Raw genomic sequence first — 20252 nt, forward strand, 5'->3', positions numbered from 1 at the left:
GGGGTCGTGGGAGATGGCGGGGGCGGGGGGGGGGCTCTGCTCGGAGCTCCCCGCCCCATCCCCGGCCGTCCGCTTGGGAAGGCTGAGCCGGGATGGTTTGTACCGCGGGGGTCTCAGCTGCACCCCCGGTGGGGGTCTGACCTGCGTCCCCCGGGGGGGTGTGACCCCTGCCCCAGGAGCACGTGCCTCGCACCCGTCACCACCCCGCGGACACCTGCACGTCAGGGCCCATGCCCCGAGCGCTGGGCAGGGGGGTGTCAGCCCCCGGGGAGGAAGAATGCGCCCCGCAGCGTCACCGGTACCTGCGGACGCATGGCACAAAATTCTGATAAAACGACAAAAGGTGGCTGATTCAGGCCCAAAGCCTGCGGCGTGGCGGCCATTAGGGAAATTCCTCGAGGGAAGCCGCCTGCTGACGGCATTGCCCGGCACGGGCGCTCTGATGTCAGCTGGGTGGCATCCGCAGGGGTCCCCCACCCATGGCTACCCCAGCACGTGGCGGGGCACGCAGGGCTGGTGGCCGCCCACGAGGAGCGATGCCCGCGTGAAGCACCACGAAGGCCCCAGATGCGGCTCCTCCACCCAACGCGGGGCGGCTCTGCGCACACCCACATGGCTGGAAGGTGCCCGTTGCTCGGGGCCCCGGGCTGGACGCGGCCCCACGCCACGGCTGGGCCTGCGCCGAGCCTTCCCCAGCCCTGCCATTGGGGTGCCCATCGCTCCCCAGGGCTGGGTGCTGGCTGTGGCCCCAGAAAGGCCATTAGCTGCCGGCCCCACCTAGGTGTTTGAGGAGAACTTGCCCTGCTAGAAAAACAAGCCTGCGAGAGCCAGGCCTTGCCCTGGCCAGGGAGCAGGGGGACGTTGGCACGGGGCACAGGGCACACGGCTCTCATCATCCAGCCAGAGACTAAAAGACCAAAATCGCACCCCATTTCTGTCTGGAACAGCTATTCCTGAGGGCTCTGATCACCGTTATTTCACCCTGGGCCAAATCCCTCGCTCTAAGGGCTCATCAGTGTGATGGGGTTATCGTGCTGGAGGAGAAGGCACTCGTTGCCTAATTGCCAGCATCCTCCCATCCAGCTCGCCCCTCCCTCCCAAGCAGCCCGAATTCCTTTAATCCTTTCTCAGCTGAAAAGCAGCTCCAAGGCAGAGGGGAGAGCCCACAGCCCAGGGCCCCGACTCCTTTTGGGATGAGCCAGGCTGTGGCTCATTGCCCCAGGACTGGGATGGGGTTGCTCCTGCTCCCGGGGAGCCACTGCGGGAGCTGCTCATTTGGGATTTATTTTTCCTGCTTTTCTTTTATTCTCACTGCATAGCAAGAGCTCAAGTTTTTCATCTCTGCAGCAAGCTGGGAAGAGCTGGGTTTTCATTGCAGATTGCCCCCAAAGGCAAAGCAGAGATTCTGAAACATCCTGCCTGAAGATTGACTTGAGGACAACTAAGATGAATTAAAAAACAAATAGAGAAGTGGTAGATGGCTTTGGCAATGCCCTCCCAGCACTACCTGCTGCTGGTCCTCCTCCAAAGCCCCAAAATCCAGTGGGGGGCTCTCATGCTGAGCTTGGGAACCCATTTCCCAGCAAAGGTTTTCAGCACCTGGCTCAGCATCCTTAACTTTGGGAGATGAGGCCGTGGGCTGAGGACTGCTGCCAATGCTCCTATGCAGCAGCTGAGCGGCAGTTTGGGTTCACTAAGCCCATTAGCTCCCAGATCTCCCTTCCCAGCCAAAAGGAACCGCCTCCAAGTCACACCTTGAGGTGTGGGCTGAGATCCTCAAAGGCCACCGCCACCTCAGTGAAATCATTGGAGCCCTGCAGAACTTGTTCCGTGCGCCCAAATGGGTCGTCCTCGCAGGCACAGAGCTGCTCTGATCCTCCTTGCGCGGGGTTGGAGAGCAGACAAGGGAAGACCAGATGGGCTTTACGTATTCACGTCTTGAACTGCCGGAGGGGACTCCTGAACGTGTTTTGGAATACAGGAAAAGGTTTGTGTTGTCTGCTTTTGAAAGCATGAACGTAGCTGTAGAAGTCCAACGGCTCAAACCATCGGGGTAAGACAACCCAGGAATTTTTCACTTCCCTTTAGCTTCGAGTTTCCGGGAACAAGGAGATCCCAAAATGGACTTTCTTCCTTGAAAATTAAGGAACGCATTCCTACGTAATTGGGATTCCAGGAACTGACTCCAAGAAAAACACGCAACCGATGCAACACTCATGGCACAACCACGACCGCTGCCATTGCCGTCACCCGCGCCGGCCTTGGAGGGGCTGCCTGGAGGAGTTCCCCCGCAGCACATAGGGAGCCCTGGCTGAGCCCAGCACCCACACCACTGCTCACCTGGCAGGGCCCACGCAGACCCAGAGAGCCCCTCTGGGCCACCACCAGCAGCCGGCGGCTGTTGATTTTGTTGATTTCCACCTTTCCGGCCCGAGCAACCTGTAATAACAACAGACGCGCAAGAAATTCTGGGGTGCATTCTCAGGATGTGATGAATGTTCGCGCACTTGGTGTCCGCAGAGCAGCAGACCCAGCCCCTGCCTGCTATTCGCCCTCTGCTGATTCATCCCTGCTCTTTTTGCTGCCCTTTTCAGAGGGCGCCGGCAGCACCCGGTACGTCAGCGCTGGAAACAAAGCTCAGCTCTACCCAAAGTCCCTCCTTATAACTCATTGCCACAACCCAGGATGCACAGGGCAGATGTTTTCCACTCCGGCTCACCTGCCCAGCGTCCAGGTGCAGATCGGAGGAGGCCACGCCGCCCAGGTCTGCCACATCATCCTTTGGCAGCTGGCTTAATTGCAGCGCACGGAACTGAGAATGCCACACAGATGACAACGGAGCGCTCCTCCGGCTGCGGCCATCCGTCGGCGTGAGGGCTCACCTCCGAGGGCGGGCGGGCTGGCTCCATCACCTCCATACAGCAACACGGATCCCAGACTCCTAGAACAGCAGAATGGTTGGGTTGGAAGGGACCTCAAAGCCCACCCAGTTCCGACCCGTGCTGTGGGCTGGCTGCCCGTTCCCAGCACCACTTCCCGAGAAGGGAGGTACCCACTAGCCCAGCTCTTCCCTTTGGAAGGCGGCAGCCTGCCGTTGCCCAACCTGGGAGTTGCACCGGGGCCACGGGCTGTCACAGCCTTCACAAGGGAAAAGTTGTGCCAGTGCCCCAGGAGAAAGTCCACGCCAAAGTGGAGCAACATAGGATTGCCAGCGAGGAAGTCAGTGCCTCTGTGGAGCTGATGACCAGCATCCTGGGCAGGGACAGCAGTAATTCAGCAGCTCGCTGTGGCACTTGCTGGCTGCAAGCAGGTCCCTGCCCAAAAATCCAAGATCAAGGAGCAGAATAACTGCAGGGCGAGGAGAGCCTCCTCTCCTGCAGGGCAGGAGAGCAGCGGCACGGCTGCTCTCCTGCTGTTCAATAATGAGCACGCAGAGCTTTGGTTCAGCCTTCGGGCAGCAGGCATCCCACTGCCCTGCCCTGGGCAGCTACGTTAGCAAACGGCCCCAGACACACAGAGCTATGGGAGCAGCAGCAGCCGTGGGTATTTGGAATTGTGATGAATGTGGCTCTGTCCCACGCAGCCCGCACTGCGGCCGCTCTGCTCCTCTTGCACTTCACGATCACACAGCTGTGGTTTGGCACCGCCACCGGTCAGCCGGCCCCTGGCACAGCTCTGCTACCTCTCACTTGCTAAAGCATTTCCTCTTGCTGTTGGGAAGACAGCTGGCAAGCCAGGGGAGAGGAAACCAGGAAGATTTAGGAGGGTTTCACCAATAAAAGGAGTTTTCAGGGAGCAATGCTCACCCCCCGAGTGAGCACCAGCTCTGATGGCAGCAGAGCTCCTGAGCTGCGAAAATGTAGGAGCCTCATTGAAACAATTGGTGTGAAACGAGGCTTAGGGGCTGAAGAATTTCATTCCAGCAGTTTGGTTTTGTTTTGTTCTTACACCTTAAGTTTTAAAACCTGTTTTCAATAAATGTAAGGAGTCATTTTTCCCCCGGCAAGACCACAGCGTGCACTTCTGCAATGATGATGCAATGTTATTTTCTGTTTTCGCTTTCATCAGCCAGCTTTAACAACGAGGAAATTCTAATAACGTGTGATTATAATTAAGGCAACTCTAATGGGATTTTGTGGACTGTGATTGGCATCCCAAGCACAGCATCAGACAGCACGGGGAGCAGGCAAGGGACAAATCCACAGGACGCCCTCAGAATTAGCAGCCATTTGGGTAATTATAAAGCTCCATTTCAGAAAGAACCGGGCAACGAGATTAATTTATAAATCAGTTTATTTACAGATTTTGTTCTCTTAAAGTACATTTCAGTTACCAAAGATATTTACACTGGTGTACACAGGGAGCACCCTGGTTATTTTACAGCTCTTAATTACAAAAACCCCTCCACATCCTTGGGTCTGTCTACTGTGCAAAACTGCTCTGGATGGGAACGTCTGCTGCAGCTGGCCCAAGAACCAAGTCACCAGGTTATTTACACATACACAGGAAACAGGTTTCCTTTTAGTATCTCCACGACACAGTACACGGGGAGACGGAGCCTCCCCCAAGGCGGCTTTGCAAGTGTGTATCAAAAGGCTCTGCAAAGTCAAGGAAAAAAACCTATTAAATGCAGGTTAATTACAGTATTCCTCTTCCGCCTGTATATATTTTTGCATTTCACGTTTAAATTACAAACAAGTTCAATAGTTTGCTTTTCTCCATTTTAGTCCATTTGTAAACACTTCAGATGCACTAAATACCTTATAAGATTCAGCTGCTTCTCTGCTGAAAAGTACTCTGTTTTCCTCGTGTTCTTAAGGTAGCAAAAGGGATATGAAAGTCAGAACTGCGCTCAGTTCCGTGCAGAATAGTCACTTAAAAGGTCTCTATCTCTGTGCTACTGAAGATCTTCTGCAGCTACACACTTATTCAAGTATTGCAAAAAGCTAAGGCCACTTTTTCAAGAAAGGAAAGTGAACAAGATGGGATTTTCCAATCCCTCGTTCCCCCTTGTGAGCAACAAGCCTCTTCCAAAAGGCAGCTGGGCTTTCCCCCCGGCACCGAGATCCTTCCCAAAAGGGAACCGCATCCCCCAGTGCCAGCAGCCGCTGCCTCCAGGAGCCTATGGGAGCCCTGAAGCTCCTCAGGTGGCTGTGCCAAGATAGCCGGCACCCAGCAGTATCATCTTGTTCTTTTAGTGGGAAAGTTGGGAGGGGAGAGATGTGCAGAACTCAGCCTCCGCTCCTAAGACCCTGGGCTCTCCCGTATCTCTTATCAGCCATGACCCACACAGACCATTGCTTCGACGCGGTCATCACCGCTCCAAAAGGAACTCAACACGCCCGAGGTACTGAGCACACACTCAACTCAAAGCAGCTCAACACACGTGAGGTACTGAGAAGACAAATCGCCTATGTTCAAGTCTTTTTAGGGTCGCTCCTGACAAGGAGGGCTACCAAAAATAAACGGTGATGTCTGCAAAGGAAGAAAGCCATCGTTTGGCCACAGTTTTCTTCAGTCCAAACAGCTGTAAAGACAGCTACTCACTACTTCTGCTGAGGGTACTGATCTACTGCTGGCCCATAGCAGCCAGACAACAGGTATATGACCTCCAATGGGTCCTGGCAGGCGAGCTGCACAACCTCCTCCCTGCTGCTGGACATCCCAGGACAGCTGGAGAGCCTCACAATGCCTGGCACGCTCCTCAGCACTGGCCGTGGTACTTACAGGACAGAAGGCGGCTGCATTTCTCTGATACTCCAGCCACGAACCCGCGTTGCGGGTTTCTGCCTTCCCTTTGTAATTGCTACCTATAAAAATAACAATTGACTCTATTGAAAAAAGATACACCCAGGAAAGGGAACCTGCGGCAGCGACCCACTCAGTGACACCATGCCGGTTAAATGCAGCAGCTTCGGTTTGCTGCTATTTTAAGCAGTCCAGAATTTCACGGTTCAGCATCGTGACACTTCAGATGGACAAGTGAGTCACTTAGGGATAAAAAGGCTGAACGTGGCTCCACCAAGAGCATTTGACATTCCGCCAGCCAGGAAGGCAACTACTGCAGGACAGACACGCGTATGCCCCGTTGGAGCTGTTCCTATAGGCCATTAGCTCCTGTTTGTTCTTCCACTTATTAAGCTTCCATGAATATGGCTCCCCATTAACTCGCAAGTGAGGCGCTGGCAATGCTACATCTGAGAGTTTGCTTGGACCTCTGATAAATCCAACGTTTCCCAGTGCTGTCCCTGAAGAATTACCAGCCGCACGTTGTTGTGCAAAATGCAAATATTCCAATGATAGCTTTCAAAAAAAGAAAGTGGAGAAGAAAAAATGTAACAGAGCAGGAGCAGAGGTTTGCAGAGTAAGAAGCCCAGAAGCCCAACAAGCAAGCAGATCAGAGAAAATAGGTTTTTCCCCCCACTCCACCACCATCCCTATCATGAGCAGCAGCATCTTTGTGGGACCTCCTAAAGTGCTTCAAAGCATCTCCCTGCACTCCAGCTGTCCAGAGAATCTGACTCTCCTCTGCATCTCGTCCCAGGTTAACGGGGACATCCACTATTAAGGCATCAACATTCGACCCCAGATTGTCTGCGTTCATCCAAGAAAAACACCAGAGTGGGAGGGACAGATTAGGAAAGAAAACTTGGCAGAAGGACACTGCAGTTCAACCCAGCACTGAATGAAGCACATAATAATGGCTGCCCGTGGCATAGAAGCTCTGGGAAAGGAAGGAAACACATGAAGCAGGGAAGTTTCACATGAAGCTCAGCCCCCTCAGCTCTCCCCTCGTCTCCGAACTGGGTGCAGAGAAGCTCCATTCCTAGTCCTGCCTTCGTTTCCCACCCCTAGTCACTGAGGTTTGGTTCTTCCTTGTACCCATCTCAAGAAGCTGGAGGATTTGTGCAAAGAATACAGCCTCTGGAAGTTCCCAGAACAGGCGTTTTCTCAAATTCATCTGTCTCAAAATATAAGATAGCACAACCAACTGCACAGGACGCTCTCCTATAACCCACTTAATAAATTACCTGAAAATAAATTAAAAAAAAAAAAAGCCCACAAGCGCAAAACATGCAGACAGTCAACCAATGATTTCTTTGGTGAATACACTCTGTTCTCTAAATCTTTCAAGTAATAGCTTCTCCGATTTATTAGGTGACCAGAGGGGAGAAAGCTGAGGGTCTGAAGGCCAAATTTTTGCAAGGAAACTTTTTCCACTCCTGCATGTTCTGTGCCTGAGAGAATCCTGAGTATCTGTTATCTCGGAGCAGCTGGTGCTCCAGGAAGTCAAGAAGTGCTATGTGGTTGGAGGAAAAGTTGTCCATGGGCTCTTCTTTCATGTTTGGCATTAGGTGGCCTCTTACCTTGCTCCACCTCTGGACTGAAGCATGTTACATAGGAAAAGCAGAAGGAACTCTTTACTTGAATGCAAAAAGCAACATCAGCTGATTTCCCTGGACTGAGTGGCACTGTATCTGGTACCACCCCACAGGAAGAAAGATGAAAAACAACTTCACAGAGAAGGGAATTAACTGGGCTCTGGAGCACAAGAAACTGATGCACACTGTTAGGGCTGCAGGAGAAGAGGTGTTAAGGTTTTAACACTGTTTAGTACAGTAAATATTCATTTATGCCTAAAACTTTACCAACCCATTTCTTCTCCTAATTACTCACATGTCTTAAGACAATTCTCGCACCGATGGCTGACAGCCATTCCAGCAAAATAACCGATATCCCAACTTAGCCCAACCCTTTCAGAGCACAGGCTGAAAGTCAAAGCCCCAGGCAAGGGGCACAGACAGCTGCTGACAGCAACGTGGCATAACTGCATTGGCACACAGTCTGAGCACTCCACAACGCAGCCTCGGCGTGGGACCAGCTTGTCCCAAACAACGAATCCAGTGCAAGGTCTCTAGTGGCAGAGGATGCAAATTCAGGTCTCCGTAGTCACATCTGAACCACCTTTAAAACCCACAGGAGGAAGTCCGGCAGCAGTGCTTGTAGGGTGGAGAGTACGTCAGGAGTCAGAGAGGCCCGTGACTCAGTGCTTACGCAGCTGCGAGTTTATTTTCAGCACTGTCAGACAAGCAGCCATCTCTGCTGTTTTGCATTTATCTGGTTCAGTACGTCAACAGTGTCTCTGATCAAGGTCTCGAAGATCCCATCTGCCAACTGCATCTTTACACACAGTTCATCCTCGTCGTAGTTCACCCACTGGGCTTCCTCCTCGTGGAGTTCCTGCACCTAAGGGGGTAGAAAGGAAAAAGGAAAACAAAAGGAAGCATTACAACTCAGCTGCTCTAGGATAATGCCCCCTGCAAAGTTCCAAAAAGAGTCACAAGCAGTTCCAACCTGCCAACAACACACCTACCTTTGCAAGAGATTACAGGAAAGGCTTAGAATGGCAGAATGGACATAGCTCTATTCGAACCAGGCTATTCCACAGTAGGAACATTTTCCACCTCCCACCGCACTGTTAGTTTCAAAGGATTTCATATTCCTGACCAAGTTTTTCACTTGAAAGGACTCTGCTAATGGGATATTTGTGCCCAACAGCACAGGCTCCATTAAAAAGTCCCTAATTGCCTGTTTGCAAGACGCTGATTTAATGCAACTTAAGCTGGTACGAAATCACGCAATGGGCTCCAAAAGGAGGAGGAAGAAAGAGTTTCCTGCAGTTCAGATTATTTGAATAAGAATCAGAAAACCTGAAGGATTTTACTAAATTCTCCAATTCTTCTATACAGGAAGACAAAACACTGGCATGCGTCGTACGGCAGAATTACAACTCATTTGCACAGACAACGTCATGCTCCATTGGCTTTGACATCATTAACACAAAATGAATTTTGTACTACTTCAGCCAAAGAATAACTCAGTGACTATTTATGCCCTTTTAAACTGCTGCCACTCTTTGCTGGCAAACGGGTGTTTTAGTAACAGAGGTATATAATAAACTCTTCTCAAAAGTCTCTCCCAGTTGCCCAATTCCAATGAAGCTTATCAGAAAACTGTGTTACTGACCACGTTAGCTTTACAGATACATCCTAACAAAGTTCAAACTTTCTCAAAAAGAAGGAAGAGTGGATACAAACATTGCTCAGTTAGAATGCCAAAAAGCACCTGCTTAAAGCTCTTCCTCTGCTCAGCTTCAGCACAAAGCTCCTCTGGCCACACACCCTAAGCTCTGAACTCAAAACACGCTTTCGCTAACCACTTCAAGCGGGCCAGACATCTAGATGTTGCTGAAAGAAGGTTAAAGCATACTGAAAACCCACTAATCCAGTATCAATATGTGATGTGCTCTTATCTCAAACAGTACAAGGACTATAGCCCCAGCACTTCCTCCCTTTCGTCCAAAACTAAACCGCACGGAAACGCGTCTGTTCTGAAAGTGACAGCTGCCGTAGCATAACGATAACTCAATAACCCAAACACGGCGTGAAGCCCAAGAGCAGGCCGTGCTGGGAACCCCAGGGAACATGCACTGCTTTCATGGTTTTTAGCTGTTTGTAAGGCCTCACGCACAGCCTTCCAGCCTGACAGCTCTTTTCTCCTTCTCCTAAGAGAGCCTGGGGAGAGGGGGCAGGGATCTCAGCCTGCAAACAGCTTTGCAAGAGCCACACTCCACACTTACAAGTCTCTGAGCTACCACGGCAACAGTTCCATGCAGCCATCAGTGATTGAGCACAGTAGCTTAATTACACTTCTTACTAGTAAGGAAGAAGCAGCAATACCGGCAACCAAACTTTGAACATGTGTCCTCGGTGAAAAAATAGTTTAAATTGGCCAGCTAACAAGTGGCAGATAACTGAGTATAAGTTTGTTTCAGGCATCCACTCCCACACAGACTTCTGAAAGTCTCTAGCAGAAGCTTGCTGCTTGCAACCCATATGTGCTGTCTGTACATTCAGATAAGCCCTGAGTAAACAAAAAAGGGGAACGTCCCATACCCTCTCATTAATAAAAAGGCGTTAAACAAGCACCAGCTGGGAGGCTGATCACGTGTTGCATGTCTGCAAAGATACCAGTTAGATGAGGAAAAGGAGCAGACAAGGATCCTGAAAAGAAAGGACTGTCCCAAAAAGAAGGGTTCCCAAAAAAAAAAAAGTGGTTTTGGAGAGAAAACAGGGGTCCCAAAAACGAAGCAGTGAAGATCCTAGCTGGAAGGAAGATCCTGGAAGTGAAGGAGATGGGTGGAGACTAGAGCCAGCAGACCTTGCCCTGGGACCAGTAACCTGGAGCAGCTGCCCACCGCCAGCTGACGCAGCTCCCTGCTGGATTTCCCCAGGCCAGCAGCAACCTCCCTGCTGGGAAGGTAAGTCCAGACCTCACGAATTCCGAACACTGAGGGTTGGAAGCAAGTAAAACAACCAGGTAGGTTAAAAGTTGTAATTTTGTTGGCCCTTAAGCTAACCCCAGCATCCAGACTCACTGTAAGCTGCTGTTTACTTGGCCTTGCCCCCAACAACGTGGTGGAACACTGCCTTTACTGTATTCCAGGAGGAAAAAGCGATGTATATGATAAAGAAACAAGCACATGGGAAAGGACAAGGTAACTCGACACAAGCAGAGAAAATCTGCATGTTCAGCAGCAGTAGAAGAGATCAAGAAAAACAGTATCAGTGGTTGGTTTTCTCTTGTCTCTATTATGCCCTTCTTTCTCTGAGGTGCGGGGCACAATTTCCTTTGGTATTAGCAGGACTTCCTTGAACATACTTTTGGAAGGTGCAATGTGCAGCTGCAGGCTAGTCTCATTTATAGTGTATTCAGAACATGTGTGGAGACTACCATCTGCTTTGTAGTTCCAGCTGAGGATATCTGAGCCAAGGCAGTTGCAACTCTTTTGTTGATCTGTTTATCTCAAACTGCTTCTAGGCAACGGAGGCGTTTTCATAGAATGGGGTGGAAGGGACCCAAAGCCCCCCCAGCCCCACCCCTGCCATGGGCTGGCTGCAGCCCCCCCAGCTCAGGCTGCCCAGGGCCCATCCATGGCCTGCGGCACCTCCGGGGATGGGGCAGCTACAGCTCTGAGCAGCAGTGCCATGGCCTCACCATGTTTGAGAAAAGAAATTTTTCCTAACATCTGACTTAAATTTCCCCTCTTTCAGTCTAAAGTCATTCCCTTTTGTCCTATCACTATCAGACCATGTACAAAGTCAGTCCCCTCCTGCTTATAAGCTCCCCTCAAATTCTAGAAGGCTGCAATGAGGTCTCCCCACAGCCTTCTCTCCTTCAGGCTGAACAATCCTAGCTCCCTCAGCCTTCCTTAATAGGAGAGATGCTCCAGCCCTTTATCATCCTCGTAGCCCTCCTATGGACCCATTCCAAAAGGCCTGCATCTTTCTTGTGCTGTGGGCTCCAGGCCTGGACTCAGTATTCCAGATGGAGCCTCATGAGGGCAGAGCAGAAGGGGACAATCCCCTCCCTGCTGCCACCCCTCTGCTGATGCAGCCCAGGGTACCATTGGCCATCCAGGCTGCAAGCACACACTGCTGGCTTGCGTCCAGCTTTTCATCCACCAGGGCCCCCAAGTCCTCCTCTGCAGGGCTGCTCTCAAGGAGGTTCTTCTCCCAGTCTGTATACATGTCTGGGATTGCCTCAACCCAGGCGCAGCACCTTGCACTTGGCCTTGTCAAATCTCATTAGGGCCCACTTTTCAAGCCTGTCCAGGTCCCTCTGGACAGCACCTTTTCCTTCTGTACAGTGGCTTTTACAGATACAAGCTTGCATTGCCTTTGGCCCATTCATAACATCCAAATTATTGCACATTCCTGACAGAAGTAAAACTTTACATACTTGAAATCGGGAATGAAGTTTCCCTATACTGGAGAGAATCTGCATTTGGACAAAGTCAGTGCTGCTTTTTTACTTCCCCCCCCCCCCCATGCTGAAAGAAAGAAGGGGGTGTGCATGCAAAGAATACAGTCAGGAGGTAACAAGACAACAAGATCCTCCTGGCCAGCTAACAAATGTTAGGGTATCCAAAAACAACACTGAGAAGAACAAAATCCGATGGAAACTTTAGGCAATAAGCTTTGATTTCTAGAGATTCTCATGCAAAATAATATTTGCATTAATATTTGCAAAATAAACAACGTTTAAGGAGATCATTTAGGAGCCTAGAAATAACAGAAATCCAGAAATAAACCACTGCCTTGGAAGAATGCCCATAGGAAGATGGCAGGCAGGTGCATTCACACTGCACTGTGCTCTCAGCCTTTGGAAATAAGATGCACAACTACGCACGAGATCAGGCTTTGATTCTCTTTTTACAGAAGGACTTCCCTTGGGCATCACAGAAGTGGGCTTTCTCTGATTAAGGCAGCTTGACAGGAACAGCTTTGTTTTGTTGTAGAGTTCAAAACTGCACGGATAGAAACCTTTCAGCCCTCGAGCGGACAGGCCAGAAGATCAAGTACATTTCTGCACTCTGTTGACAGGGTTGTCGGGTACAAAAACTAAACGCGTTGGCTTGGCACTATCATGCGAGCTTTACTTTCTCAAGTTCAGGATAAAAGAAAAGGGGTGGCAGGTCAGCACGGGAAAAGCAACAGCAGAGTTTGTTCTAGCCCTGTGCAAACAAATCGGCAGAGAGTTTTGGCTGAAGACCCAAGTGGAAAAAGAGGAGTGAAAACAGCCTATTGTTAGCACCTAAACTTAATTAAGGAGGACTGAGGGTTCTCACTACGTATTAAAAAAGGTTTTGAATGGTGTAGGAAGCACTGATGTACATCTAAACGTGGCACTTCTGCCTAGGCATACATTTAAGATTCTCCCACGGAGCACAGAGTAGAATACACAAGACAAAGCTGGCAACATGAAAGGGACACGAGAAGAAGAAAAGCAAACATCTAAACAATCCTTTAACTTGATTTGAAACCAAGTTCTTTTTCAGAAATGTGAAGCTCCTGTGCTTGTTTACTGAAAGGGAAGATTTGCTGTAAATGTTAATAGCTAGAGCAACTGTCCTGCAGACCAGAAAACACTCGTAACAAATTCTATTACAAATTCTTAGGAGATAGATAGAATGATAGAAACATACAATCCTTAGAGTTAGAAAGGAGCTCTAAGGGCCAACTAGTCCAACCCCCCTGCAATGAATAGGGACACCACAGCTAAATCAGGGTGCCCAGGACCTGATCCAGCCTCACCTAGAAAGTCTCCAGGGACAGGCCATCCACCATACCCCTGGGCAACCTGTTCCAAGGGCCTCACCACCCTCACTGTAAAAGCTTTTTTCCTTATATCCAACCTAAATCTCTTTGAGCTTGAAACCATTTCCCTTGTTCTGTCACCACAGACTCTCCTAAAGAGTCTTTCCCGTAGCTCCCCTGTAGATACTGACAGGCCGCTCTCAGGTCACCTCGCAGCATTCTCCTCTCCATGCTGAACAGCCCCAGCTCTCAGCCTGTCTTGAGAGGCATTCCATCCCTTGGATCATATTTGTGGCCCTCCTCTGGACATGCTCCAACAGGTCTGTGTCTCTCCTGTACTGAGGACTCCACATGTGGATGCAGTGCTCCAGGTGAGGCCTCACCAGCACAGAGCAGAGGGGCAGGATCACCTCCCTGACCTGCTGCCACGGTTCTGTTGATGCAGTCCAGGATACAGGTGGCTTTCTGGGCTGTGAGGGCACATAGCTGGCTCATGCCCAGCTTCCCATCCACCAGTACCCCCAGGTCTTTTTCAGCACAGCTGCGCTCAATCCTTTCATCTCCATTTACAGTGGCAACGGGGTTGCCTCAACCCAGGTGCAAGATGTTGCACTTGGATTTGCTGAACCTCACGGGGTTCACCTGGGCACACTGCTTAGCCTGTCTAGGTCCCTCTGGATGGCATCCCATCCCTCTGCTGTGTCAAACACACCACACAGCTTGGTGTCATCAGCAAACTTGATGAGGGGGCACTCGACCTCACTGTCAGTGTCACTGATGAAGATATTAAAGAGTATCAGCCCCAGCACCAACCACTGGGGGACACCACTCATCAATACAGATGACACCTGTGGCTCTTCCCTTGTCCATTGATGCAGTGACACCATCATAGAAGGCCACTAGGTTGGTCAAGCAGGATTGGCCCTTGGTGAAGCCATGCTGGTTATCCCATATCACCTCCCTGCCTTCCATGCACCGTAGCACAGCTTCCTGGAAGATCTGCTCCACGATCTTCCCCAGCACAGAGGTGAGACTGACGGGTCGGTAGTTTCCAGGGTCATCTTTTTTACCCTTTTTGAAAACGGGTGTGATGTTACCTTTTTTCCAGTCACCAGGGACTCCACTTGATTTGCCATGATTTTTCAAATATCACTGAGAGTGGCTAGGCAACTACATCAGCCAATTTCCTTAGGACTCTGGGATGCAGCTCATCGGGACTCATAGACTTGTGGATATTCAGGTTCCTCAGGTGGTCACAAACCTGGTCTTCACTTACAGTGGGAAGGACGTTGCTTCTCTGATCCCCTCCTACCAAACCAAATGCTTGAGGACTGTGTGGCGAGCAGTTATCAGGGAAGACCAAGGCAAAACAGTTGTTAAGTACCCCAGCCTTCTCCTTGTCTGTTGTTACCAGTTTGCCAGTGTCACTCCCTGACTGAGCGGTATGCCCTCCTGAAATTTCCTTTTCTGGTTGAGGTACCTGTAGAAGCCTTCCTTGTTCTTTTTGGCATCCCTAGCCACGTTCAGTTCAAGCTGGGCCTTGGCTTTCCTGACCCCAACCCTACACAGCCTAGCAGCTTCCTTATACTCTTCCCGTGGTACCCATCCCTGTTTCCACTGCCTGTGCATTTTCTTCTTGCTCTTCAGTTTGTCCAGCAGGTCCCGGTTCAGCCACACCACTCTCTTGCCTTCCTTTCCTGACTTGCTACACCTGGGGATGGCGAGCTTTTGTGCCCTGAAGAAAGCCTCCTAAAAGATCTGCCAGCCTGATCAAAATTAATGCTGCAAAAAACAGGAGAAGAGCACAGTGGTTTTTGTTGGTGGCAGAAAACCACTGATAACTATTTTGGTGTGGGAAAGAGCAGATGAAAGTGGGAAATAAGAACTGAAGATGCAGTTGCTGGTGGAAGTCACCGGTCCGTCCAGTTCTCCCCTTGATTCTCGGCTGTGCAGTGGCTGACTCACGCTGCTTCCCAGGGCAACCACAGAACACGCTCTGCTCAAACTGCTGTACCCCTGACACAGGGCTGAACTTAGCCAGAGCCAGGAATTACCAGGAACTGGGTTCAGTGTGATAAACCAGGGACGCATCCAGGAATAACCAGGGAGAGATTAAACCAGGCAAAATAGCCTGGTGCTTGCTCAGTATCTTCGGAAGAAACAAAAGTCCATTTAGCAAACATACTTGGGTCCGGGTTTTAGAGCCACCTGTGAAGGCAGGCAGCTATGTGACAGCCTTTGCTGCTGCTGCACTGGAGGAACTGGTGCGCAACAAACTCTTCTTCCTCAGAACCAAAACCCCTGCATTAATCGTACTGTGCTCCTGGGTCAGTCGGCTGTGTGTCAGCAGTGGACATCAGATGTGTTCACTTCTCTCAAAGTCACTAAAAATACGTAGTCGTCTCAGTCAGACCTGTCAAAAGCTGTTTTCATTTGCAAATTACTTTTACTTGAAGGAGAAAGGATGAAACTGGGAAGGATTTGTGCTCAAAGTTTAAATGCAAATAACTGAAGACAAAGAAAGTTTACCTCTTTTTTTTTTTTAAAAAAAATATAACATTTTATTTTTTAACAGTCTTTGCCTTAATAAGCAGCAAAAGAACACGGAGAATCAGTCTGCTCCTACAGGCAGTCACGTGGCATAGTCTGCACACTGCAAGAAATCTGTATCTGCCACATCTGAAGAAACAAAGCATTTTAAATGGTCATTTCTAAAGAAATTTCTACGGTACCTAAACCTACCAAAAAGTCTTGGTTTCTTTTTCAGGAAATCATTGTGTTGTGCTATTTGAATATATTTCAAACAAAATTTGTGCAGCTCCCGAACTGGATCCTCTGCTCAGAGCTGCACCGAGTTACTAGCAGGTAGGCTGCAGACGTTTTGCATACCCACATATCCAGTTATGACCTCGTATTTGTGTCACCACAGAATTCAGGACCTTAAGCACAAGCTGAAGGCTGACTGCGGGACAGAGAAGAGCTATTCAAGTAGTTCATATTTTATAGAAATTGTAACAAAATAGAAGAAACCAAACACTATCTCCTTAGTTTTTTTAGTTAGAAGATTCTCTGAGAGCAGCAGCATTACAGTATGGATTTGGTAGCAGTGCCCCCGAGGCTGCCTTAATCCCAAAGCGTGGTATGCTGCAATCTTCCGAGTCACTCCCACCTTTCAGCTAAAATTTTACTACCATGCACTTGCGAGAACTAAATAAAATTAAACACATCATTTATTAAGCCAAAACTCCCACAGCACTATTAATCTCTGACGTCTGGGTCAGCCCGTAAATTGCAGACCAGACTGTCTGAAATTCCAACTTATTCCATCTGAAGTACTTTGGATGCCTTCAACTGGAAGGATTTGTCCCAGTTAGGAAACTTTCCTTCCAGGTGTGGATCAAAGAAATTAGAAGCAAATGTCTTATATCTCTGCACAAACGTAATGGTTGAACTATTAACTCTCTTCTGGATCTAAGCATAGGAGTTTTTCGCACACACTATAAACAGCCTCCATAATTCAGAATCAAGAGTACTAGGATATGCAGGTCCTAAACATAAGCCTTTTATTTACATACATTCCACATTAAACCCCTGTGGAAAAAGCCTGTGTTGGAAACCTTCCACTGATGGGCAATTAAAAGACCACACAACCCATGACCTGAAGTTACTTGTGTGTGCGCGTGTGTGTGGAATCAATTTCAGGTATAATTAAGTGAAGCATGGTGTTAATGACGACTCATATTCCCAAGCAGAACCTTCACCATCATTACAGCCAATAAAGATGTTAATCATCCTGCAATAAAAGCCAACATGTAGCCTTCCAAAACTAGTACACAGCCAGATATGTTCTATCTTACAATTTTAACACTTTGTTTCTAAGTCTCTGCCCAGTGGTAGATGCGTCCATTAGTTATGTCAAGTGCTAGAGGAGCAGAAATCATGCCCATTGCTTAGCGTTGAGGAAATGCTTAGCTGTGGGTACCATCCGGAAGGTCAGTTGTCTTGTACTATCATGTCCCACACCATCTCATGGAAATCTCTCTTCTAACCTAAAGATTTTTGCAGCCTTTTAGTTGCATCTGATTAGCAATTCGGTCTATTATGTTCTCAGTATCTCTGCCTCCAGCAAAAACAATATTACCTCAAAATAAAAACATTTAAAACTGAAAATAAAAACATCTCTCTTTCCCAAAGAAAAGGTTCACTCTCCTTTCAGTCAAGTATTCCAGTGCAAATTCATGCCTTAAACCTCTGACAGTGTGCAAATCTATCCTCCAGCCAAATCCAGTAGGTCTGAACTGGATTCACTCAAGTCTCCTCACTTCATTGGTACTGGACTTGATTTTTGTTTTACTTTGTTTTGACAACAGCGTGCTCTCTAAAATTAAACACCTTTTATCAAGATCTCTTGTATACTTTGCATTCCATAAATAGTATGATCAAATCTGAAAAATACGACCACGTCACACTTCAGTCTGAGGAACAGTATCTGACATGATTGCTGTTTTTTTTTTTTTAATCTACTCACCAATATATGATCCACTCTGTCTCGTTTCTTCCGCCCAAATTTCATCATCTTCTGCCAGTCTGTTTTGTTATTAGGCTCTTTCTTCAAACTGAAAAGCTTCAGTACCTCAGCTGCGATGAAGTTCTACAGAGGAGAAAATATGAGATTTAATAATATTCGAGCTAAAAAATGACAAATGTACACAAAGTAGTTACCCCTAAGTCAGACTGTAGAAAGCATTGCAAGTTTCTGTTTAGCCAAGGGGCATAAGGTGGATCAAGAAAGTTACAGCAAAGTCTTTGAGGCAGACTTACACAGGCAACAGTTACTAAATTCAGTAACGGAAAAAATGGGGCCGGATGATATCCACCCCAGGGTTCTGAGAGAGATGGCTGATGTGGTTGCCGAGCCGCGCTCCATCATATTTGAAAAATCACGGCTGTCAGGTGAAGTCCCCGGTGACTGGAGAAAGGGCAACATTACTCCCATTTTTAAGAAAGGGAGAAAGGATGACCCGGAGAACTACAGGCCGGTGAGCCTCACCTCTGTGCCTAGGAAGATCATGGAGCAGATCCTCCTAGAAGACATGTTAAGGCACATACGAGACAAGGAGGTGATCTGAGACAGCCAGCATGGCTTCACCAAGGGCAGATCTTGCCTGACCAATCTGGTGGCCTTCTACGATGAAGTGACGGCATCGGTGGATGGGAGGAGGGCGATGGATGTCATCTACTTGGACTTCTCCAAAGCCTTTGACAGGGTCTGTCATCACATCCTTCTCTCCAAATTGGAGAGGTATGGATTTGAAGGATGGACTGTTCGGTGGGTTAAGAACTGGTTGGCTGGTCGCAGCCAAAGAGATGTGATAAAAGATTCTATGTCAGGGTGGAGGCCGGTCACAAGTGGTGTCCCCCACGGCTCAGTCCTGGGACCGGTGCTCTTCATTGTCTTTATCAATGACATAGATGATGGAATCGAGTGTATCCTCAACAAGTTTGCACATGACACCAAGCTGAGCGGTGCAGTCGATACACTGGAAGAAAGGGAAGCCATCCAGAGGGACCTGGACAGGCTGGAAAAGTGGGCGCACGAGAACCTAATGAGGTTCAACAAGGTCAAATGCAAGGTGCTGCACTTCGGCCGGGGCAATCCCAGGCATTTATACAACCTGGGCGAAGAACTCCTCGAGAGCAGCCCTGCAGATAGGGACTTGGGGGTCCTGGTGGATGAGAAGCTGGACATGAGCCAGCAGTGTGCGCTGGTGGCCTGCAGGGCCAACTATGTTCTGGGCTGCATTAAAAGAGGAGTGGTCAGCAGGGAGAGGGAGGTGGTGGTCCCCCTCTACTCAGCTCTTGTGAGGCCCCATCTGGAGTACTGTGTCCAGGCCTGGGGCCCCAGCACAAGAAGGACGTGGAGCTCTTGGAACGAGTGCAGAGGAGGGCGACCAAGACGATCAGAGGGCTGGAGCACCTCTCCTATGAGGAAAGGTTGAGGGAACTGGGCTTGTTTAGCTGGAAGAAGAGAAGGCTCCAGGGAGACCTCATTGTGGCCTTCCAATACTTGAAGGGAGCGTATAAACAGGAGGGGGATCGATTGTTTGTGAGGGTAGATAGCGATAGGACAAGGGGGAATGGTTTTAAGCTGAGACAGGGGAGATTTAGGTTAGATATTAGAAGGAAGTTTTTCACACAGAAGGTGGTGACACACTGGAACAGGTTGCCCAGGGAGGTTGTGGATGCCCCGTCCCTGGAGGCATTCAAGGCCAGGCTGGACGTGGCTCTGGGCAGCCTGGTCTAGTGGTTGGCGACCCTGCACTTAGCAGGGGGGTTGAGACTCGATGATCTTTGAGGTCCTTTTCAACCCAGGCCATTCTATGATTCTATGAGAAAAAAAAAAAAAAAAGACCCCCACTTCTGAGACAACAGTCTTGAGAACAAGAACTTCCAATTAAACAGTACAGTAAAGAGGAGGATTATGACCACTCATTTTGCAGGAAGATACTAAAGAAAGTGGGACTGGGAGTTTGGTGTCCCTGTCCTGTGCCCCTGCTCTCCTCTGCGACATGCTTTTGAAAGTATTCTCAATTAAGAAGTTGATCTAGATACTATTTCTAACTTTTCTAGAGAGTTAACATGCTTTATCTTCAGCAGATTAATCAAAATGCAGTCCAAAAAAAGTAAAATGAGAAGAAACAGTATAGTACTCGTTTATGTCCTGATGAGCTGCACTGAAGTTCTTTGTCAGGCACTTTCAAAGAGGGAGAGAGAGAGTGAGAGAGAGAGTCTTCCTAACAGGCTGCCCCACAAATTCTACTTTGTCCTAGTCTGGGCTCGGTTACGTCCTTTTTATGAGCGCTCCTACCAGCAACAGGAGATCGAAGCCTCACGAGGCTTGCCAAACACAGCAATACTCTCACCAGTCACGTTTTGGATTAATCTGGGCAACTCCCCACTGTCCTCAGTGAGGTTGGCACAGGTGCGTCTCAGTAAAGAAAAACAGTAGTAATCCAGCTCATCCCATTTGGCCCAACCCTGCAGTTGGATCCACGCCATTATACCCAAAATACAGTGTTCCACTGAAATCTG

The 20252-nt window shown here is 49.0% G+C and overlaps 1 protein-coding gene across 6 annotated transcripts in view; it reads right to left on the reverse strand.

The window, feature by feature from the left end:
* CEP350 (centrosomal protein 350) overlaps positions 4276-20252 on the reverse strand; it is a 72097-nt gene continuing 56120 nt past the window's right edge. For 5 of the 6 annotated variants that reach the window (XM_021404022.1, XM_021404024.1, XM_021404025.1 and 2 more), the window contains exons 37-38: positions 17689-17811; positions 4276-8247 (exon numbers count right to left, since the gene is read on the reverse strand). In XM_021404022.1, the coding sequence (XP_021259697.1) occupies positions 8083-8247; positions 17689-17811 (288 nt within the window). In that variant the 3' untranslated portion in view covers positions 4276-8082. Of the gene's footprint in view, positions 8248-15707; positions 15840-17688; positions 17812-20252 lie in introns of those variants that run through there. The other variant, XM_021404027.1, reaches the window with a different exon arrangement.

This window comes from Numida meleagris, chromosome 7, assembly GCF_002078875.1.
Source record: "Numida meleagris isolate 19003 breed g44 Domestic line chromosome 7, NumMel1.0, whole genome shotgun sequence".
Classification (NCBI taxonomy): Eukaryota; Metazoa; Chordata; class Aves; order Galliformes; family Numididae; genus Numida; species Numida meleagris.